At 37.4% G+C, this 20,471-nt stretch overlaps 1 protein-coding gene across 2 annotated transcripts in view; it reads left to right on the forward strand.

The window, feature by feature from the left end:
• GALNTL6 (polypeptide N-acetylgalactosaminyltransferase like 6) overlaps positions 1-20,471 on the forward strand; it is a 451,530-nt gene that overhangs the window by 370,699 nt on the left and 60,360 nt on the right. For both annotated transcript variants that reach the window (XM_061993491.1, XM_061993492.1), the window contains one exon: positions 2,101-2,284. In XM_061993491.1, coding sequence (XP_061849475.1) covers positions 2,101-2,284 — 184 coding nt within the window. The remainder of the gene's footprint in view (positions 1-2,100; positions 2,285-20,471) is intronic.

Consider the following 20,471-nt stretch of genomic DNA (forward strand, 5'->3'; position numbering starts at 1 on the left):
GCTGGCAAAGGCAGCAGCATATTCACACCTGTAAAGCTATGATACTAACACTCTTGTGAAATGTAAGCTAGCCCTACAGCCCTCTTTTTCTATTTACTAAATTCATATTGGGGCTACATCTAAGCCTAAGAAGCATGTACCTAAAATTCATTATTTTAGGCACACTGAAAGAAGTATTGAGGCTGGAGGTCTGATTACTCTACCTTTGGGTGTGTACAACTACAAACACCCTGGTTTCTTCAAAAGTCAAGATCTCAAGTTCCTCATCGTCTCTTAAACATTTTTTGAGCCAAAAAGTCAGTTCTTCAGAAACACACAAGAGTAGGCAGGTAAGCATCATCTTACTTCCAAAATTCTTGCAAACTTGTAGAAAAGAAGACTGGGATTGAGTTTGAGCATTGCTGAAATGACTTTTTCCCTGGCTGTCTCTGCATGTGGCTTGGAGATTTCCAATCCTTCAGCCTATTTAAAGGCAGCAGCTTTTAAAGAGAAGGATGCTGATGTATTATGAATCTACCTTTGACCTTTTCCAGCTAAATCAATCCCATTTAGTTTCTCTCCTCCAATCAGTTTAGAAGGAGAGGATCAGAGACAGATTATTATAAGCCCTATCACTATTAGCAGGACCATCACAGGAAAGAGATTATGTAAAAATGACTTTACATAATGATTACAGATAACACTACACTGTATACCAGTGAATGTAATTATATTTGGCAATAGCAACAGTAATGCAGCCATTATGTCTGAGATGAGTTTCCTAGAATTTTGTGAGAGCCTGTGCTATGAATTTATTTCACTATTAAAGGATAAGGATGTAAAAAGCTGCTGATCTTCCAGGCACAGTAATTTCTCACTGGCATTCAGCATTGTTCCCCTGTTTGCACAGTCTCTAAAAAACTGTGGAGAATAAATATGAAAACTACAGATGTTTTGCTAAATAATCTTTTTTTCTTAATTTCAGTCCTTCAGAAGCAAGGAAGCAGAATCTATATTATTAATCATTGCACCAGTATAACCTGCCTTCCTGTCTAAATGTTCATTCCATACTCAGCTCTCTGGGGGTTTTTTTATGGTATTATCAAGCACCAGTGAAATCTAATCCTTAAAAACAAAAGACAAATTTTCCACATAGGCCCTACAATGTGTTACATTTTGTAGAAGAATCTAGGCTGCCATTCAGAGAAAAGGCCTTATTATACTTAAAATCTTGATATTTTGTTTTTTCAAGGATTCATAGTTTTTCTACTGTCTTTTCATGCCAACACAGTTACAGATTTTCCTTGTGCTTCCTTATTTCAGACCATTATTCCTCTGCCTAGTTCTTGTGGTTGGAACATCTTCTTTACCCTTCTTTCTTTTCTGAGGAGCTTTATGGGATTAAGCAATAGGATTTACCAAAGCAGACTCAGATCTGTCCATATAGTACTGATGGGAAATTGATTTAGCCTCACAGTTCTGATTTTTTTTTTTTTAAAAGCAGAAAGAAACTCCTTTCTTTAGAAAACAGACGAGTAAGAATAGTACTGTGGGGCCTTCTTCATATCTCAAAGATTGGTGCAAAAAAAAAGGACACAGTTCCTGTTTTGTTCTTTGTGTTGGAGTTTGCCTTTAATTTGTAGCATTTGATCTCAAAGCTGATACACACTAGAGCCACAGGAACAGCGGCTGAATGGTTGCAAGGGTTGAGATTCACATTTAGGAACACAAATCTCTCTCACAGGGGCTTACCATACATACTCCCCATGGCTGTGGGAGTATTTTTACATTTTGCTTGCTGGCTTGTTCCATAGCTGACATATTGGGGACAGCTCAGAGCAGCAGAGTGACAGAGATATAGATGACTGGACTCCTGTGGGTCTCACAGGAATATGCCTCTCTTTAAAGAACTGCAAATGCTTCTAATCATTGCCCAACTACATTAAGTCCACTTTAGATAAAGGTTTGATACAGATTTGAAAAGTGAAATTATTTGGGGGCCATAGGGAACAAAGCAAGCAATCTTCAAACGTCTGAAAACCTGTGGGATTCACTTTGCAGTAATATGATAGATGGCTTGACTAGACATGCCGTTTCCTATTTTCTACTTTCATTTTTCAGATCAGATTGCACTAAACCACAAAACCATCGTGTGTCCTATGATCGATGTCATTGACCACAATCACTTTGGCTACGAGGCACAGGCGGGGGATGCCATGCGAGGAGCTTTTGACTGGGAAATGTACTACAAAAGAATACCGATTCCTCCAGAGCTCCAGAGAGCTGACCCCAGCGACCCCTTTGAGTAAGTAGAGATAAGGGGGGGAGTGGGAACATGAAGCAGAACAAGCAGAGAAGCTAACTGTAGCAGAAGAAACTAAGCCAAGAAATTTCCATGTAGGCCACTTTGTACTAACGAAAGGTAGAAGAAAACAGTTTCTTTATGGGTTTCTAAAATCTGAAAACCAGGAAAAAGATCAGGGCAACAAGTTGCAGAATTTACAAGCTGTGCCTGGAAAGATAAACCTTCCCTGTGTTTTCTGGCCCAGTGGTTGTACGTGAAAGAACGGGCACAAACTTGCAGTTAAGAGAAAGTACGGACATTAGACATGGGATGAATGCAACTGAAGTAACTCTGTTTATTACACAGAACACTTCCTGAGCAGACTTTAGTTTAATGTTTTCTTTGCTGGAGATTGATGCAACACATATATCAGTAGCTGAGTCCACATTCTGACAGCAGATGCTTTGTTTATGACTGGTGATACTGCTACTGTATATGCATTGCTGTAACTTAAACACAGGGCTGTCAAGCCTGAACAGTGTCAAGCTGATTTGTAAATAATTTTTTAGAAGCCAAACTCTGATCTTAATATTGTATAGGTAAGCTTTTCCACAAGAATGATCTTCTACTTTCCACAAAGGCAGATTCTTTTTTCCTTTTTTCTTTTCATCCTTTTCATGTAAGGATCATCTAGGATTAATCTGTACCATCAGAGAGAGGACAGACAGATTGCTACGGCGCAATGTCGGAAATTCTCCAGGTCTCTCACAAAGTGTGCACCCCAGCAGGGCTGGTAGTAGATGACTCTGATGTTGTAGGTAGCCCTGGCAGAAACTTCACTCTGCAGGTATTGGCAGTTTAAAAACTCAGCATGTTCTCCTCCCCTGAACAACACTTGGAAACAATGGCAAAGAAAACCTGTGTCTCTGTCCCAGATTCTGCACTGTTCTGAAGTAACAGATTTGATTCATGAAGAAATTGACCCATATATCCAAGGAACGACCAGCTCTGTATAGAGGGAAATACATAATTGTGGCATTCAGTAGTCTTATACTGATTATTCTGCTTTTTCCTTTTTACTTAGTTCCATCAAGGTCTATCAGTCTTCATCTTACATTAGTGAAAGTGCTGATGAAGTCCTTTCCATCAGCTGCCAAAGTGACCACTCCACAACATAGATGCAGCTAGTGCAATGACATAATGCTCTGGAGTTGCTAGACCCTCCATTGCCCTTCCACAAGTCTTCCTGGTCCTCTGAGCAGTTGTAGTTTCTTGCCACCTTGTAAAAGTCACTTAGCACATTGTATAATTTTGTTTAGCATTCAAAATTTGTGCATAAGTAAAACTTACATATTGCCAATGTAACTTTGGGGTTGCTTATTGGCCATTTCACACATTTGCACTTTGTAGTATGCATCTGTCAAAGACAAGAGACCTGAAGAGAAGGTACTCAGAGAAAACTTTCTAGAACAGAGGAAGCTTTGTGCAGTACGGGACAGATGGGGTGAATTTGCATGAACTGTTGTTACTTTCAGCGTAGTGCAGTTGATAGCCAGCTTTGTCTGCATTTGTAATATACACAGATAAATGGCTTTGCAAGGAACAGCATATAGCATAATGCAACCTATAAATGTCTTGTAATCTAAGTAGTCTCCCCAGAAAGGTGGAAAGGTTTCCCAGTTCTTAAACAAATCAGTGTGTCTTCCTTTGTTTTCCTTGTCATAGGATCCACATCAGAGCGATGCATGTGGAAAATGGCATTGCACATGGAACCACCACATCTGTCCCCACATGCAGCAGCAGGATTGAAAGCTGCCTGAGCTAGGACAGTATCCTTGCTCAAAAGTGCCCTCTGCCTAGACGAGTGAGGTTATAGAAGAGTTTTAGATAATAAGTATGAATTTTGCTTAGGGGAGAAATTATTTTCTAATTTAAAGTCAGTACTGTGTTTCTCCTAGGGCCTTCTGTATTGACACCTTGAGCTTTTAATGCCTTGCTTACAACGAGAATAGTAAATGTTACAGCCGTTTTAGGTATCAGTAACTTAATTGATCAAGACAACTTCTATAAAATTAAAGAGACAGAGCAGTTTTCTTTTAGGTGCATACACAGTAAAACTAGAAATGGCTTCAGCAAGTACCATAATATTAGTTGTTAACATTATTATGTTACTATTTTGTAAGTGGTAGGGATATTTTTGTTGCTTATTTAGGTTAAATATTTTCCTATTGGCATTGTAATGGCTTTATTTCTTGCCAGTATTATCAAGTCTGAGCTGATCCTTAATGAACTGGAAAATTGCCAGTGTTTTTAGTGAAACACCAGCAAATAATGGATACGTGATCCAAAAATTGTGCCAATTAATTTTTTCCCCTCACTTAAAATACCACCTCAGTATATGTGTTAAGCAGAAAAGGTCACATCAGCCTAAGAAGTAATCCACATAAACCAAGATCAAGCTACAGATCTAAGAGAATTGATTGTATTACTTGAATGATACATTCACTTTCCATCTGTACATGATCAAAATACTGCTGCAGCAGACATCAGCAGAGTGTTTGCTGTTGACACAACAAACCAAAGTGTTGTTGGGTAGGCTTTTGGTGTGACAGTAGCACAGAGCTTACTGAGCTCTGCTGCCAGCGGAGCTAGGGTTTCTGGAATTAATTTTCTCCCAATTTTGGGGTGTTTTTTCTGGTTTTCTTTTGTTTTTTTAACTATCCACTATGGTCAATGTTCGATAGGTATTCTCCTGTTGGACACCATCTATCTCTACAGAACCTTTTAGTTCAAAATCCCTCTTGTGAATGTCTCAAGACATTCTCATCCATTTCTGGTGAGAGCGTGGGCATGGTTTATTATTCATACACCTACAGTGCCACTCAGCCTGCATTTCCACCCTTCACTGTATCAGAACTTCATTCCAGATCTCAACTTTTCCTGACATACACCCACATCCATTCTCAGGCCCTCTGCAGTTCTTCATGACAAGCAGTGTTACATCAAGGTTTGGTTTGGTATTTTTCACTTTAGGACTGTACAAAACTCTCAGAAGCTTCCAGCCTGCACAGTGTCAAACTCGGACACAGGTGATGTACTAACACTGACCTGGGAGTGACATGACCAATTTATAACTGCGTTTAGATCAGGCTGCATTCATCCGCAGAATTCCTTTTTAGTTCCCTTATAGTTTGTCACTAGCCACACCAAGTTTCCCATAGGTTTCACTGAACAAAAACTATAGCCATATAAAATGGATTTTCAATCAAAGCTCCAATATGAATTATTTCATATTGCTCTATGCTCATTGTAGTGTTTAGGAAACTTATCAACTATTTCTTAAATGGATCTCGTGTAGCCTTTAAGATTAGCCATTTTTCTGAAAGATCTATGTTGCTGTTTTTCAGGATACATCAAATCCTTAGAGGCATGGAAATTGGACTTCATCCCTAATAATGTTACCTTCCCATCCAGAACTCATTGTTGATTTCCCTTTTTCTTGTGCCACAGAAATAACAGAAGTTTTATATTGCATTCACACTTGATCTGTCACAGTTGCAGCTCATCACAGTTGGCTGTGGTGATTTTTCTCTTGCAATCCATGTACAACTACCCAAATGTATTCTGAAGGGGGCTTCATGTTATTTTCCTCTGATACTTTCAGGGTATTGTAAATGATACAGTGTTAATTGGCATGCTGATGTATTGTGGGAAATGGTCGAACAATCATGAAATCATCATCATGTCACGATTATACTCACTGTCTTGATTCCAGGGTCAATGATAATTCAACAGAATTTGAGATGGCTTAGGAGATTTTGAGTCTACAAGAAGAGAGGATCAGAGATGTTTACCTCTTTTGTAGCATTGGTTTATTGTCTCTCACTGGTTTATTTCTCTGTTGTGGCAGAGGTTTGGGAGCACGCTTTTATGGGACATGCAGGTTTGGGACATAACAGCATGCTCTTGTGTGGCTTTTTTCTTCTGTGGTCCAAGTACTCTAGTCTCTGAAAGAGTTTTCCTAACCCAAGCGGTTGCCACTTAAACTAACGTGGTAACCCTGTAATGGACTGTGATATACAACATGTCAGCTTATATGACTGTTTGGGCAAAAAGTTCTGTGGAAGTTTAAAGCAGAATTTTTATATGCTCAAGTCTGCTGGGGATGGCTGCTGCTTATTTTCTGGCAGCATTTACATGACATCAGCATGTTATCACATGTTCTGATCTGAAAATGAGCATCAGTGTCCATTCATGCCAGCGACAGTTAAAAACCAGACAAGAAAACATAAACAATTCAACTCAAACAACTATTTGGGAAAACCACAAACTAATCATGAGGATTAATGTAGCATAAATCAATTAGGGTAGGAAAGGGCTGCACAGCTCCCCAGAGCAGTTTTATGGTGGTGTAGCTTTATGATGCAGGACGGAGAGAAAGGTGCAGCGGAGATCTAACAGCATCGCTATTGAATTGCAACTCAATTTGAGAGAAGGGTTGTATTACTTTCTGGATGCCAAGATATCTAGCACCTATCTGGGAAAGTTAATAGCTTTTTGGTATATGACCACTCCTTACTCTCCAGGATTTCCTTGTTTGCCTTCTGGTGTAGAGCTGTCATCTCCAGATGTTCCCAAAGGCAGACAAAGCTGGAGAATCGTGTAATTCTAGCAAATGACCAGAACAATAATTTGGCAAATACTGGACTAGACAAAGAAGTAGATGCAACTTTGTAACCTCTAATGAGGCATTTTAGTTCCTGTACTCAGTTTCCTATTTATAAAATAGGAGTAGAATCACTCCACTATTGGAATGCTACTTTGAATATGAATCAGGCAAAGGTCATAGGATTGAGCTTTCATAGTAATAGAGAACACTTATGGTTTATAGATGTACTTTTCTAGTAAAACTTGGACATGCTCAAGAGGTGAAATTAGGTGATCAGTACGTTTTTCTATTCCTTTGCATCACAGACTCTCAACCTTGGATGTAACTTGTGACCTTAATGTAGCCAGTGATTGGGAGATTACTTGACACTGTTGAATTGCATATCTAAAATCATATTATAATGCAAGCTGCTGTCAGCATGCTCTTTTATTTGAATTTTACTCAAAAATACCCTTTTTCTGCCGCTTCTTACTTTCAGAATTTATATATAATTCTTTACAACAAGCTGGTGCAAAGAAAGTCTTTGCTAAGACTGCATTTCAAATCTGACAAGTACTTTTACAGTTTTATGATCGTTTTGTGCAGTTTAGAAAGTGTTTTGGACAATGATTTCTGTTCTATAGTTCCCAGTGCTTTATAGTCTGTGTCTTTTATGGCTGATTTCTGCCTATAAACATATTCATAAAACCTTTCAAAACCAGAAACAATTGTCTATTTTTTAAAAGTCTGAGTATAATCTACTGTTTTGAACTGTGCTGCAGGAATGTTTGATGCAAAGGCATTATTCTACAGAGAAACAGTCTTCAACCAGTGTGAGTTTGTGTAATTTAATGTCTCAATTTATTGTTTTGACAAGCTATGGTATGTAGAAGACTGTTAGTGGAGATAATGGTGGAGATAACAATAGCTTTTACAAACTGTCATTCAGGCATGTCCCCATGGAAATCTCGGATTTTTTTCAGTGAAAAGTGCTGATACTGACACACCACTGGTGAGTGAAGATGCACACATTCAATCACTTTCTCCTACCTTTTGATGGGATTTCAGTGAAGAAGTTTTGTACAATCAGTACATTTCCTCTGAAGGCCAGTTTAGACAGATAACTATGGAGAGGGTGACCTGTCAGAATTAAAAAAAAAAAAAAAAAAACACAAGAAAAAACCAAAAAACAATCAAGGATAGAAAGCTGCTGCTGGTATCATTCTTTAACCTCACAAGAGTGACGCAAGGAATTAGTAGACCTACATACTAGTTGAATTGGATAGATTCAGGTTTGATAGACAACTTTTCATTTGAATGTTAGTAGTGGCTCATGTCTCTCAATACAAAAAGGAATTCATTTTGTTCATGATGCCCTGATGCTGTAGTACCAAAGTAGCTTCTGCTTCTGTGGAGACTTGTATTTCCAGTCTTATTTATTTATTTATTTGCAAGTTTCTTTCACACTTGGAGCTTCATGATTACTATAAAAATGTAAGCATCTTGAATGTGATGTTTGTAGAGCTGTTAGCCTAATACTTTACACAGATATTAACTCTAGAGCTTGACATTTTTCATGCCAAATGCCGGAGTAAATTCATAGAGCAAGTCATCAAAACTGCTAGTGATTAGAAAACTAAGTAGTTTCTGGATATGAATTTAATATTTCTTTAGAAATGTCACAGTGGACAAGAAGGCAACAGAGCTATGTTTCTTAATGCATACAGATGAGCTATTTAATGCTATGAATATGCTATTGATACAGATGACTTGGCTTTCAAAATTATGAAATCATATCTGAACAATTTTCCATGAAGAAAAAGAAATCACCCTTTTAAAATTATTTCTATTTTGAATTGTATATTTTCAAGCCATCTTTTCTAGAACTTTCATGCAGAATTTGATGACGCCTATTGGTACTAAGAAACAGAAAACCAACATCATTCTCTTACATTTTATGTTTACCAGCATAAAGTTGGGAGCAACCTCTGCATCCACCTCCATTTCTGTTTATTGTGATTTTTTAAAAGAATGATCTAGTGGTATATAAAGCGTCAATCTATTGCTACAGTTGCTTCTAACAGAAGCGAGAACAAAGACTAAAATGACTGATTTTGTCCTTTGCCTCTGTGCCAAACTGTCTCCTAATCTGTTTGTTGATACAAGTTCCGTATACGCTCATTGCTTGACATTTAATAATACTCTTTAGCATTTGTCCAGTATCTGCAGTTAGGATTGGGGAATGTGTGTATGTGTCATTTCCCCCTTACTTTACATAGTCTGCCAGATACTCCAGAGTATCACAGTACTTTTCTTCCTTTTCCTTCCGATGCCCATGGTTCTTTTTCAGAGACAGTGATCAACTAAGCATGGCATAGAAGCATCTTCACCTGTCGACATACACATTCTGCTTTTTTTTGTCTAAATAGAATAATTCTGACTGGCCACCTATCTTGATGTAGGACGCCCTTAGCCCTGAGGTGAAGATTTTTTATGGCTTCAACTTTTGAAGAAATCAAACTGCCAACGCAGTGTGTGCTGGAAGCAGGAAAAAAGGGAGATGGGAAGAAATTTCTATATGGCCAGTGTTTCAGTACTATCCTTGTAATATCCAACCAGAAACTTTCTTGACACAGATTTAACCTCTTTATAGTTATATATTTATATAGAGCATCATGTGCATTGTACACTGGGAGAAGACCTTTTAAGTATGTGAGGAATACATGTCAGATCCATTCATTGTGTATTTTCAAGTAAATTGTTTTATTCAGACTCTCTTAATAAGTCATGTCTTCTAGATCTCTGATTAGTATCTCTGGGGTTCTCCATACTGAGAGTAGATATTGCATCAGCCAAAGCCTTATCAAAGTATAGTAGAATAGGTGACTTTACCTGTCTCAGAGGCTGTTCCTGATTGTATTTCCTTGACATTGCTGATTCAGGCCAGGTTTGTGGTATAACCTCCACGTCATTTTCTACAGAACTGTTATCTAGCCAAGTGTTCATCATCCTCTTCTTGTTATTGGTACTTTACAAGTTAGAAGATAAGGCATTTATCCTATCATAGAATCATAGAATCGTAGAATAGTAAGGTTGGAAGGGACCTTTAGAGATCATCTAGTCCAACCCCCCTGCAGAAGCAGGTCCACCTAGATCAGGGTGCATATTTAAAGTGCTATGTCCAAAAAGGTGACATTATCCCTAGATCAGTATCATACTTTGTCACTGAACATGTTGAATTTTATCTTTTTTGCCTTTGTTTACTTCACTTCTCCAGTTTCATAAGATTTTTTATTTCTGATTAACCCTGCAATTTTTGCAGCCTATTGCAATGTTATTTGAGCTGTATTTGAGGTTCGTGTAAGTGGCAAACTTCTAAATCCTGATTGTAACGACTGTTTAGTCCATGCAAGAAATCAAAAAACATGACGTCTATGGCTTTCCCACAATACCTCCAGTGATTCCTCCATTTTCTTAGCCAAAAATGTGCCATGTACCACTTCAATGTTGCTGGAAAATTTGTCAGATTTGGAAGCCTTACTTGCTGTCAAGCAAACCTTTATAAAAAGGTACACAAGATTCCTTTCACATGCTTTAGATGTCATCAGATTTACAACACAAAGGCAGCTGGCTCTTCAGTCCCCTCTTCAGACCTGAGACCAAGATCTAGGACCTCATGGGCATATCCAAACATATACAGTTATCCACAAAGCCCTCTTTAAAGCTTCATGGGGTGGCATTGCTGAACTGCACTGAGCAGGTTTTTAATGCAACACTGAATCAACTCAGATGCAGGACAACATTTGCTGATACTCTCTCAAGACAATTTCTTTTTTAACGTTGGATTATAGGTGATTCATTTTTAGTAGTGGCTATCATCAGTTTCTTCATCACTCTGGTAGTCATCATGTCTCCTCCATATTTCTGTAGTTGTTAACCTTGGCAGTTATATGTGAATCAGATCTTTTGTCTGAAGCTTGAGTGAGAAAAAGAGTTAATACAAATTTTGTTTGAAATATTAGGAGAGTTCAGTATAGGTGACGACATGATGAGGACCTTAGAAATAAGACATGCAACATCACGTTCTGAATTATCCTCAGACACACTGGCATCTGTTTTCTTTCCAAGTAACCAAAATATCATTATTCTGGCTGGAAGACAAGTTTTGTCAAGAGGGAAAGGCAAATGCCTCCAGCGAGTTCTGAGGTGAAATTTATGATAAACACTCCACATTTTGCTGTGTTAGTTTATTTATAAAATGCTATGCATATCTTTTGAGAGACCGGGAACAAATGAGTCTCGAAAAACAGTTGACATTTGTTGTTCCATAAACTGCCAAGACAGTGTCCTTTTTTAGGGAACAGGATTCATTTCTAAAAATACCTATTTACTTTGTGGAAAAACAGCATATAATCCTCTCTTCAAGTAAATCATTGGGAAAATCAACCCCTCTGATGTTTTCTCTTGTTGTTAGAGTGTCAGTCTTATTTTCAGTGCTGGAGAGGCACTGTAGGCATTAAACTACACAAGCCCATTTGCCCCCTACAGAGAATGGGATGCCTACAAGGTTATAGGAGGCTCTGCTCCCTCCGCTCTCCTGGTTCTCCAGCTGAAAGTTTAGCTGACTCTGCAGAATATCCCTGGAATCCTTGTGCTAGGGCAAATAATCATGCTGTTTTCCAAGAGTACAAATGACCTGTGGACATGCAGTGAACTAGGAGTGGAAGAGATGGTGATCAGTTGGGAGCACACTGGGAGAACAGTAAGAACATTTTCCCTTTCAGAGCATTGCGAACGTGCAAAGGACCTCTCAGAGTACCCAAGCAAAAGCTAAACAGTAGGGGAAAAAAGTAACTTTGAGCAGTATTTTCAGATGACTGAACCTCAGGTCAGTGGTTTCGAAAAGACTTACAGAAGGTACTGAAGGACAGTGAACTTCCTAAGTTCTTAGCCCACAGGAAATGTTTCCAGTTGCCAACTCTCTGCTTTGCAGTAGGTTTTAATGCCTCACCCATTTTGTGGTGATTCTTTTTGACAGAATGACAGTTTAAACAGCAAAAGTGTTCAAAGCACAATCTTTTTTTTTTCCTAACTTGTTCAAAGGGCATTCAGGGGGAAAAAAAAGTAGGTTTATGTTGCTTGTATTTAGAATACATAGAATTAGTTAACATAGCTAAATCATATGGGCCCTGTTGTTTCTCATTTGACCTTAAATCAAGAAACATAACCAAAACAAAGAAACCATTATAAATATCCAACTATATTACTGTATTTTTTTACACTTTATCTTATATTACTGTGATTGTTTGCATTTCCATTTCTGCTAAATAATGATATTATTATTATTCTATAGCAGAGTGATGTTAAGAGACAGGATCATGATTTTTGTAAATCACAAGATATTAATGCTACTGCAACCAATTTCTAGTATGAGTTCCTATAATGATAATTTAAGACATTCCTAAATTTGTAATACCAAAACAGAGTATTGTGACTGCCTCAATGGTAGTAACATGCTCATGATTTCTATAGTACTGATCAAGCTGGTTTAAAATACCTGACAACACATAGTCCGATTTTAAAAAATATGTTTTTTGATCACTTATTTAACTTTTTTGCCTAAAAGTTTCATTAATAGTTTGTTGAATATGAAAGTTTCCTGGGCACAACTGACCATAGGCTGTAAGAATGTCTGTGGCAAGGAAAGCTGATAGATGGGCCTTAACTGCAGGCAGATTTCATCTGTCTCATCTAATGCTCATTAAGAAATCTAATCTCAGTTAAATTCTATTATACAAACCTTCAATTGTATTAAGGACTGACAAATAGCTGTTTTCTGCAGTAATTACTGGACTTACATCTCCACCTACTGGTTGATGGGGGCAAAGTCCCATTAAAATGTTAGGTTAAATGTAATCGAAGTAACATTTTGCTGGTAAAAGCTTTTCATATGATATTAAAATTATATACAGCCATGACTTTCAGGGGACGTTTGTTCAAAGTTGTTGAGTTGCGTACATAATGAAGCCACCGACTTCAAACTCCTCCCAACAACCTATGCATATTAGCTTAGGTCTTAATAAAATATGACAAGATTTTTAAATTTAAGAAAAAAAAAAATATTTAAACCCACCTACAGATCATTTCAGTGGGAATGCATGAGCACATCCAAGAGCCAAGTACACAGTAGACCTGTAGAAAGTTATTCCTATGTAACTCAATAAAGATTCATAGCATAACAAAAATGAGGTCACAAGAAAAAAGATTTTTTTAAAAAGAAGCAGAGAAATCGGACATCTGATCCATGGCATGATTATCAATGTTGGCATGCAGCAGAAAAACATCCCAGTAGCAGTTTAGAGGTTAGCAAAGAGAATAGGCGGAAATTTAGTAAGAAAAGATTCAGAGTCAAAATGGACTCTAGGTGGTCCTGCTCTGGCACGGGGGTGGTCTAGATGATCTTTCAAGGTCCCTTCCAACCATTAAGATTCTGTGATTCTGTGCCTGATAATGAGCATTTCTTTCAGAACAGATTTCATCCACTGGTAACAGTAGAGGAAGCAAAATACTGTTTGTAAAAACTGATCATTATAGACAACTATGACTTTCCAGTGTGGTAACAGCTGTGAAAAGGCAAATGCAGTCTTGGAACTTATTTTGTTGTAGCCCTTAGCCCTTTGTGGTTACAGAATATTTCAGAATCTCAGTTGTCCCCTATTCTTTTTCCTCACAACTCAGGATATCATCTCCTCTCAGCCTCAGATGGAATCTGATATGCTTCTGTTGTCTTTTGATCACTACAACCTCCTTCTCATTTCCTCAGGGAGAGAGGGAGAACGTAGAATAAATACACAACATTACAGCATATGGTGTTCTTTTATGCTTTAATTTTCTCAAAAAATGTCGCTTTCTTTTTACTTATGATGGAGTATTCACCTCTTGGAGATGATGTCACATCCTCTCTGCCTGAACCTTAAAAGTCTTTTGACTGACATTTCTACTCAATTTCTGCTTAATTAGAAAGCTTCCTACTAAAGATACATCGGTAAAATCCTAGTTACAATCTCCTTAGTAGTTATATAAAGAATATATACAATACAGTGCATGGTGAAACTAGAAATCTGATCCTTGGGCTGAGTAATAGTAACTCTCTCACACACACACTGTTAATTTTACAGAGACCGTTTAGATCAGATGCCCCATCAGGTGCACTTTTGCATTATTTCTGTAACTATTTGAAGAAATTACCCTGAGGAAAAAAAAAAATAGAAGAAAGGTCCTTCATTTAGCATCTGAATTCACAAAATAGGAGTGTGTCCTGAATGGAATACCAGCTATTACCCAGTTGGAAAAGAGATTTTCTAGAAACGTGGAAGGTTAAGTGAAAGAAACTTGAAAAGCACTTTGCTCTGTGTCTATAAACAATAGACACCAACAGAAATATTAACTACCTAGTGAGACGATAGCCTCAGTTGTCAAGATAGCTGATTTTTGAATGGTTTCATTTGACTCAGATAGAGAAAGTTAATTATGAAACTTTATTAAATGAAATTGTAAATTTCTGCTTGTTGTGACATTCTGGACATAATAGAGAAGCCAAAAACCCCTGAGGCCAGAACTGAAGCAGAAAGACATGGAGTTCAACCCAAAAAACTGCTACACCAGCAGGACTGGAGAGCTTCATGCAACTTGACAGCAGCAGAGATGATGCCTCAGATCTCTGAAGATGATAATCTTTCTGGAAATGAATTGAAAAAACCTAGGCAGCCAGATTGTTTGAAGATATCTGTTCTGTCAGATAACTCGTGGTCTCTTGCTAAAGAGAAATCACATCCTGTTTGTCTTCACTTCAATGGCCTTCTTCAGCCTCTTCTCATAAAATACCGGATCCATAATTCTTCTGATTGTTCTGGCACAGCTCTAAGTTTAATGTCATTTCTCCTTTCTGTAAAATACCAGACCAGATTTGTATGCAGCACCGTACTGCGTGCAATCCTCAGCAGTGCTATTGATCTATATCTGCTGAAAAGATCGCTACTAATAGATCTTAAAGTTTTGCTTGCCCTTTCCAAAGCTTATCTGATACTTGCTTCATCCATTCCTGAACTATCTGACCTTGTCTATCTCAGACACTTGGAACAGCTATTCTTGCACAAGTTCAAATGATCCAGTCTTGGTTCAGATAGGGTAATGGGCACAAGATGAGATATATTTGAATGATTCTCTGAGAATTTTGATGTTGCTTTTCCAATACTTGAGTCCATTTTTGTTCGATAAGCGTTGATGTTTTTTCACTTCCATTTCTAATGAAGCCTGAAATTAACATAGTCTTTTTTGTTTTCTTTTTTATTTGCAACATCATTGATAGTAATAACGTAGCTCTGGGAATAGTTCTCGTAAAGCTGGAGCCAGAAATGAAAAGCATTTTGCATAGGTCCTGTACATTGGGAAGAGGTGTGTTCTGAGTTATTTGATTGTTCCTGACATAACTAATATTTCATATCTCTACATTTAAACTACTGCTTGTTGCAGGGGACGCTATGCATGTGAATCTAAGTTAAAAGCTATTTTGAGACTGAAATGTGGTGCCACCACCTTACCTTAACACAGCTGCTGTTTTATTAAAAAGCTCAAGTAAACACATTAATTTGCTTTTCTTGATTTAATTTTCTTATGCTGATTTTCATGTGTAATAGCATGGGAAAAAATACATTTTTAAGGGAAGAATTATCACAATTAATTATTGTGAAAATTCTGAAAACCATACATGAGCATAAATTACCGATGAGCAAGATTTTAGTGAGCAAATTTTGGCAGCTGGAAGAGCAACAGGGATGACTGGAATTTTCATATTCAAAATACACCTGGAGACTTCTGATGCTTTCCATATTTCCTATCTGTTTAAATAAACTTGGTGTTAGCCATAAGGTCAGCGTCTGTTAATATTTATTTTGGAGAATTCTGCCTTTCTGAGCAGTTTTTTTTGTGTCTCTCTGGTTTGTCTTTGTAAGAGTAATGTTAGCAGTATACAAATCCTTCCGGAAACATGATAATAATGGAAAAAGTAAACTTTGATGTCTTTAATCTATTTTTCAAAGTTAGGTATTTCAATCTGAAGAGTGTGCTGATTTGGAGATTCTCTTGTTGGGACTCAAAAATGGTAACAGTAGCTGAGCAGTCGTAGCTCATCACAGTGCCAGAAGCTGGGCTGGTAACTGATGTGCTGTCAGATTTGTTAGCTAAAACAGACCCCTGGGGATTTGCATGACAGCTTTCCTTTCTGCACATTTGATTTTCCTTATTTCTGAATTATTCAGCATTGCTGCTGCTAAGTCAGACAGTGTCTCTGGAGCATAATTAGCTAAGCATCAGTTAAAAACAGGAAAAAAGAAATGTCCCAGTTATATATTCATTGCTTTGTGAATACTTGAATAGCAGTTTAAAATATCAACTATAGTTCCTAGGAACCTACAAGACAGAGCTGGGAAACTCTGGAAAAGATATCCTGGTCTCAGTCAAGTTAATAACAAAACTCCTATTGCATAAAAAAGGGCAAAAGTTAAACCTCTCAAGATATGTAAAAACAGATAGACCTAAACTAATGCTGAAATGTGATCTATCCTACATCTCTCTCACCATTCAGAGAAATTACAGTCCCTTTCTCCGTGTGTTAAATACTTTGATTGTTCTTTTTCTGTGCTTCACCTTTTCTGGAAATTGAAATTAATTTGGTTCTCACCAAGATAATGATAAGAATATTTAACTAGTGTTTGATCTACTGCTTTTATTGCTGGAGCTATGTTTTGCTAAAAACAGGAATGATATTTCAGGACTGGGAGTTTGGTAATCTTTTGACTAGATATCTAGTTGTTTTAGTATTTGTTTAATGGTAAATCAGAGTGTTCCTAGTTGTTTTCCTTTCAGTGTGAATAGGCTGTTTAGCTTAAGAAGCATTATTCTTGGCAATCACCATACATCTCTAATCCATGGCAAATGTACTGTCAAGTATATGGAACACATAACCTCTGTCTTTGTGAAACAGAGGTGACTAGTGTATACAGGAGAAATAGGCTTTGCTGCTGATCCTTTGGTCAGTACTAAGTAAACTCACTTTGATTTTTCCCTTGGAAGAGAGATATTTGTGTCAGAGAGATGCTGGCTAAAAAGAACCCTTGAAAGTTTCAAAAAGACAATGGACACAGTTCTTGGGACTGAAACAAAGTTTTACTGAATTAAATAATAAAATTATTCTGTTAATTCCATAAGCAGTTAATGAAAAGAAATTAATTTTTGTCTCTGACCTTCTGCTATGGTCTTTTAAAGATCTTTCTTGAAGTTTTTATTTGCATCACAGGCTTTAGTGAATGTGTTATTAAAGCATCCCGCTGAAGTTGTAAGATATTAATATTGAGTTAAATAGATGAAGCACGGAACAAGTGATTTCCTGGAGAGGCATGTGGCAGAGTTAGGAAAAGAGTAATATTCAATGTAATTATTGCAAATATCTCCTCTCTGTCTCAAGAAAAGAATTAGACGTTCTAGGTCTGGGTAATTTTGATCTTCTGAACCATTACTACACCTTGGGTCTTGAAGAAAGAAATAGCACTTTCCCACAGGAATACAGGACTTAAAGGGCTGTGATCTTCCTTAAAGCTGCATGTCACTGGTACTACAAATGCATTTGCAGCTATCTGCATTTTAATTTAGCAAGAATTTGTCAGCCACCCAATTGTCTATAAACTGTCTCATACTAAACTCAGTACACGATAGTGATGAAGTGTTAAAGTCAAACAAATGTGTCCACAAAGGACTGTTGAGGCCAAATTTTGTTAACACATCTTAGGCCCGATTCCCTCATTTTCTCCAGCTGTGAACTTTCTTTATAATTTAACTAATTTAATTTAACTAGTTAATTAGATCTTTGGCATTTTTTTTTTAATTTAAAAACAATCACTTCCTGAAATATTTTTTGACATTTAGCTGTCATTGTATAGAAATTTAAGGAAATAACATAGAAATAAAATCCACCAATATTTAATGTCACCAGACATTAAAGGCAACTTTTCAATTTGTCTTCTTTTGATGCATACATAACTTTGTTATCTAAAATATGCATGGAAATTATATTTCAGCTTTCTGTGTATAGTGTTATTGGAAAGCAAATTATTGGCAACTGTATATTTACACTGAAGGAGAAGACAGCAGTATTGTACCAGGGTGACTCATCACAAACAAATACAGCTCAGAATATGGAAATTTTGATCCATGAAGATTTTTTTTTAATTATTAATGGAATAATTTTGAAGGACAAAGATACTTGGACAAAAGTGTATGCAAGTATAAGCCCAAAAAGAAGCTGATTTCAATACAGAAAAGGTTTTGAATTTGATATTTCTGAATGCAAATGTCAATGATATGGAAAATAAATGAGAAGCATCATAAATGCTAATATGAAACTAAGTGTTCTGTTAGAATTAAGTTTTATCATTCTCAGAAGTAAGCTTGATTACTGAGTAGAACATCCTGGAGGACAGGCTTAACGCCAAATCAGCCATCTGTCTGTATTAGTTACGTTGCAGGAGTGATATCGGAATTGGCTCCAGGGACACTCCAGCTGGTGTTCTCCAAGGGAAATACTGGATGTCATCAGTCTGAGTGAACCTTGCCAACACACTTTCCTGCCCTGAAGGTAGGGTCAACAAACCCTGACAATAACAACAACAGACAGGAGAGGTGAGACAGGGAAAAGTTTTTTGAGATGGGTGTTGTGCTTGCTGTGTTGTCCACAGATTCTTCCAAAACTGGAGTGATTCTGTGGTTCTGATTTCAAGCACCTAGAAACCTGCAGATTTGGACTGTTATTGGTGCAATTGATACTGCTGGGTGCAGCGTAACTGGAAAGTGTGGGCATACACTGGAAAGTTTTGGGTCTCAGAAACAGCCTAAAATTCAGAATACTCCCAAGAGTTCTTTATCAGGTATGACAGTGATCTAGACAGTGAAATGAAGGAGGAATTGTGTGATATGCAAGATTCTATATATACTTGCTATGAAATTTTGGAACAGGCAAGAGACAGGTTTATTGAATTACTCTGTATGAGGGAAGAAAGTAAAAGAAAAGAAGGATGATAGCTATTACAGAATATTTAGACTGTGTTTGGAGGCTATTATACCTAATCAGAAAGAAATAAATAAGGCTTTTTTTGAGCAAGGATCAAAAATTAGAAAAAATGCTAAATAATCCACTCACAGTTATGGAAAAGATAATGAAGTTATTAATATGGGTTTATCAGGAACTGACCCTGTGATAGAACTTCAATTTCTTCTTTTAAAAGAGGATGTGATGCCTTGAAAGACAGGGGAAACATGACTGTGTCCCTACCACCAGCTTAGGGAGTGGATGATCCTGCTTTGAGGGCATCTGTCACACTGCAGATTTAGTGTTGCCCACCTCCAGGAGCCATGTAAACTCACTGAAATGGCAAAAAACCCACTCCATACTTAAGAAAAAAAAGAAAAAAAAAAGTATATCTAGCATTTGAGTGTTCCATGAGGAGGCCACAGACCTAAAAACTTACAAACTACAATGGGCAGGATTAGTGGAGTGAGCAGGGACCAAGTTCTTTGCCTTTGGTTGCTGCAAGAGGTTAGATAGGAACTTGGCTACTTGGAAAAATAGGGAGGCAGTCCCCTACAAGGCTTTTGGAGTTGCCATCATTTCTTTCTCATGACAGTGAATGTGGATACATCTTTAACTTTCATCAGATGACTACACAACATGTTAAGAAGAAATTGCTGTCAAAGAGTAACTGTAAATGGTTTGATGTTAACCTTTGACATTGTCTCAAATAGTAATGCAGGTCCCTGAGGCGTATGTCTCTGCAGAACCCTACATGCTAGTTCTGTTCAGTGTCTTCATTAATTATCTGAACAATAAATAGGTAGCCAATTTTTTAAAACCAAGCAAACTGACATTGATAAGGGCCTGCAAGTTGTTGGGAAGGCAGGGTCAAAATGCAAGTTGGTCCTGGTAATTTGAAAAAATAATTGGAAGAAAATAACATGAGAAAGGCATTGAGTACAGTGGCTGAAGAGAAGTCTAAGGCAGAAATGCAAATAGCTAGTTAGTCAGCACTAGGGCAGGAAGGAATGAGAGTGTTATATTGTTAAATAAGCAGCAAAGTTCAATTTTCATTGTTCAATGTGTTATCATCCATAAGAAATTGCAAGTAACTATTCCAGTCTGCATAGTGATGAAGTCACTGGTGCGTTGCTGTGTCCACATTTGATCACCATACCTGGGAACTATGTGGTAGCTATTTGGAGACTCCAGTTGATAGGGAGGACATTGTATCTGTTTTCCATTATGAAAAAGATCATTAAAAATGGGATAGTGATTAGTTGCTCCCATGGAGGTCAGGGCAGGTTTTCAAACTGTTGTAGCATTACCACTCCCCCTCCACCCCCAGCCCCGAAGTTTGCTTCAGGTAAAGGCAATGTGTGAAGTGGTCAAGCAGAAGACAATCTGGTTCATCAGCCCATAATATTTTAAGGAGTGCT

Source organism: Colius striatus, chromosome 3 (assembly GCF_028858725.1).
Source record: "Colius striatus isolate bColStr4 chromosome 3, bColStr4.1.hap1, whole genome shotgun sequence".
Lineage (NCBI taxonomy): Eukaryota > Metazoa > Chordata > Aves > Coliiformes > Coliidae > Colius > Colius striatus.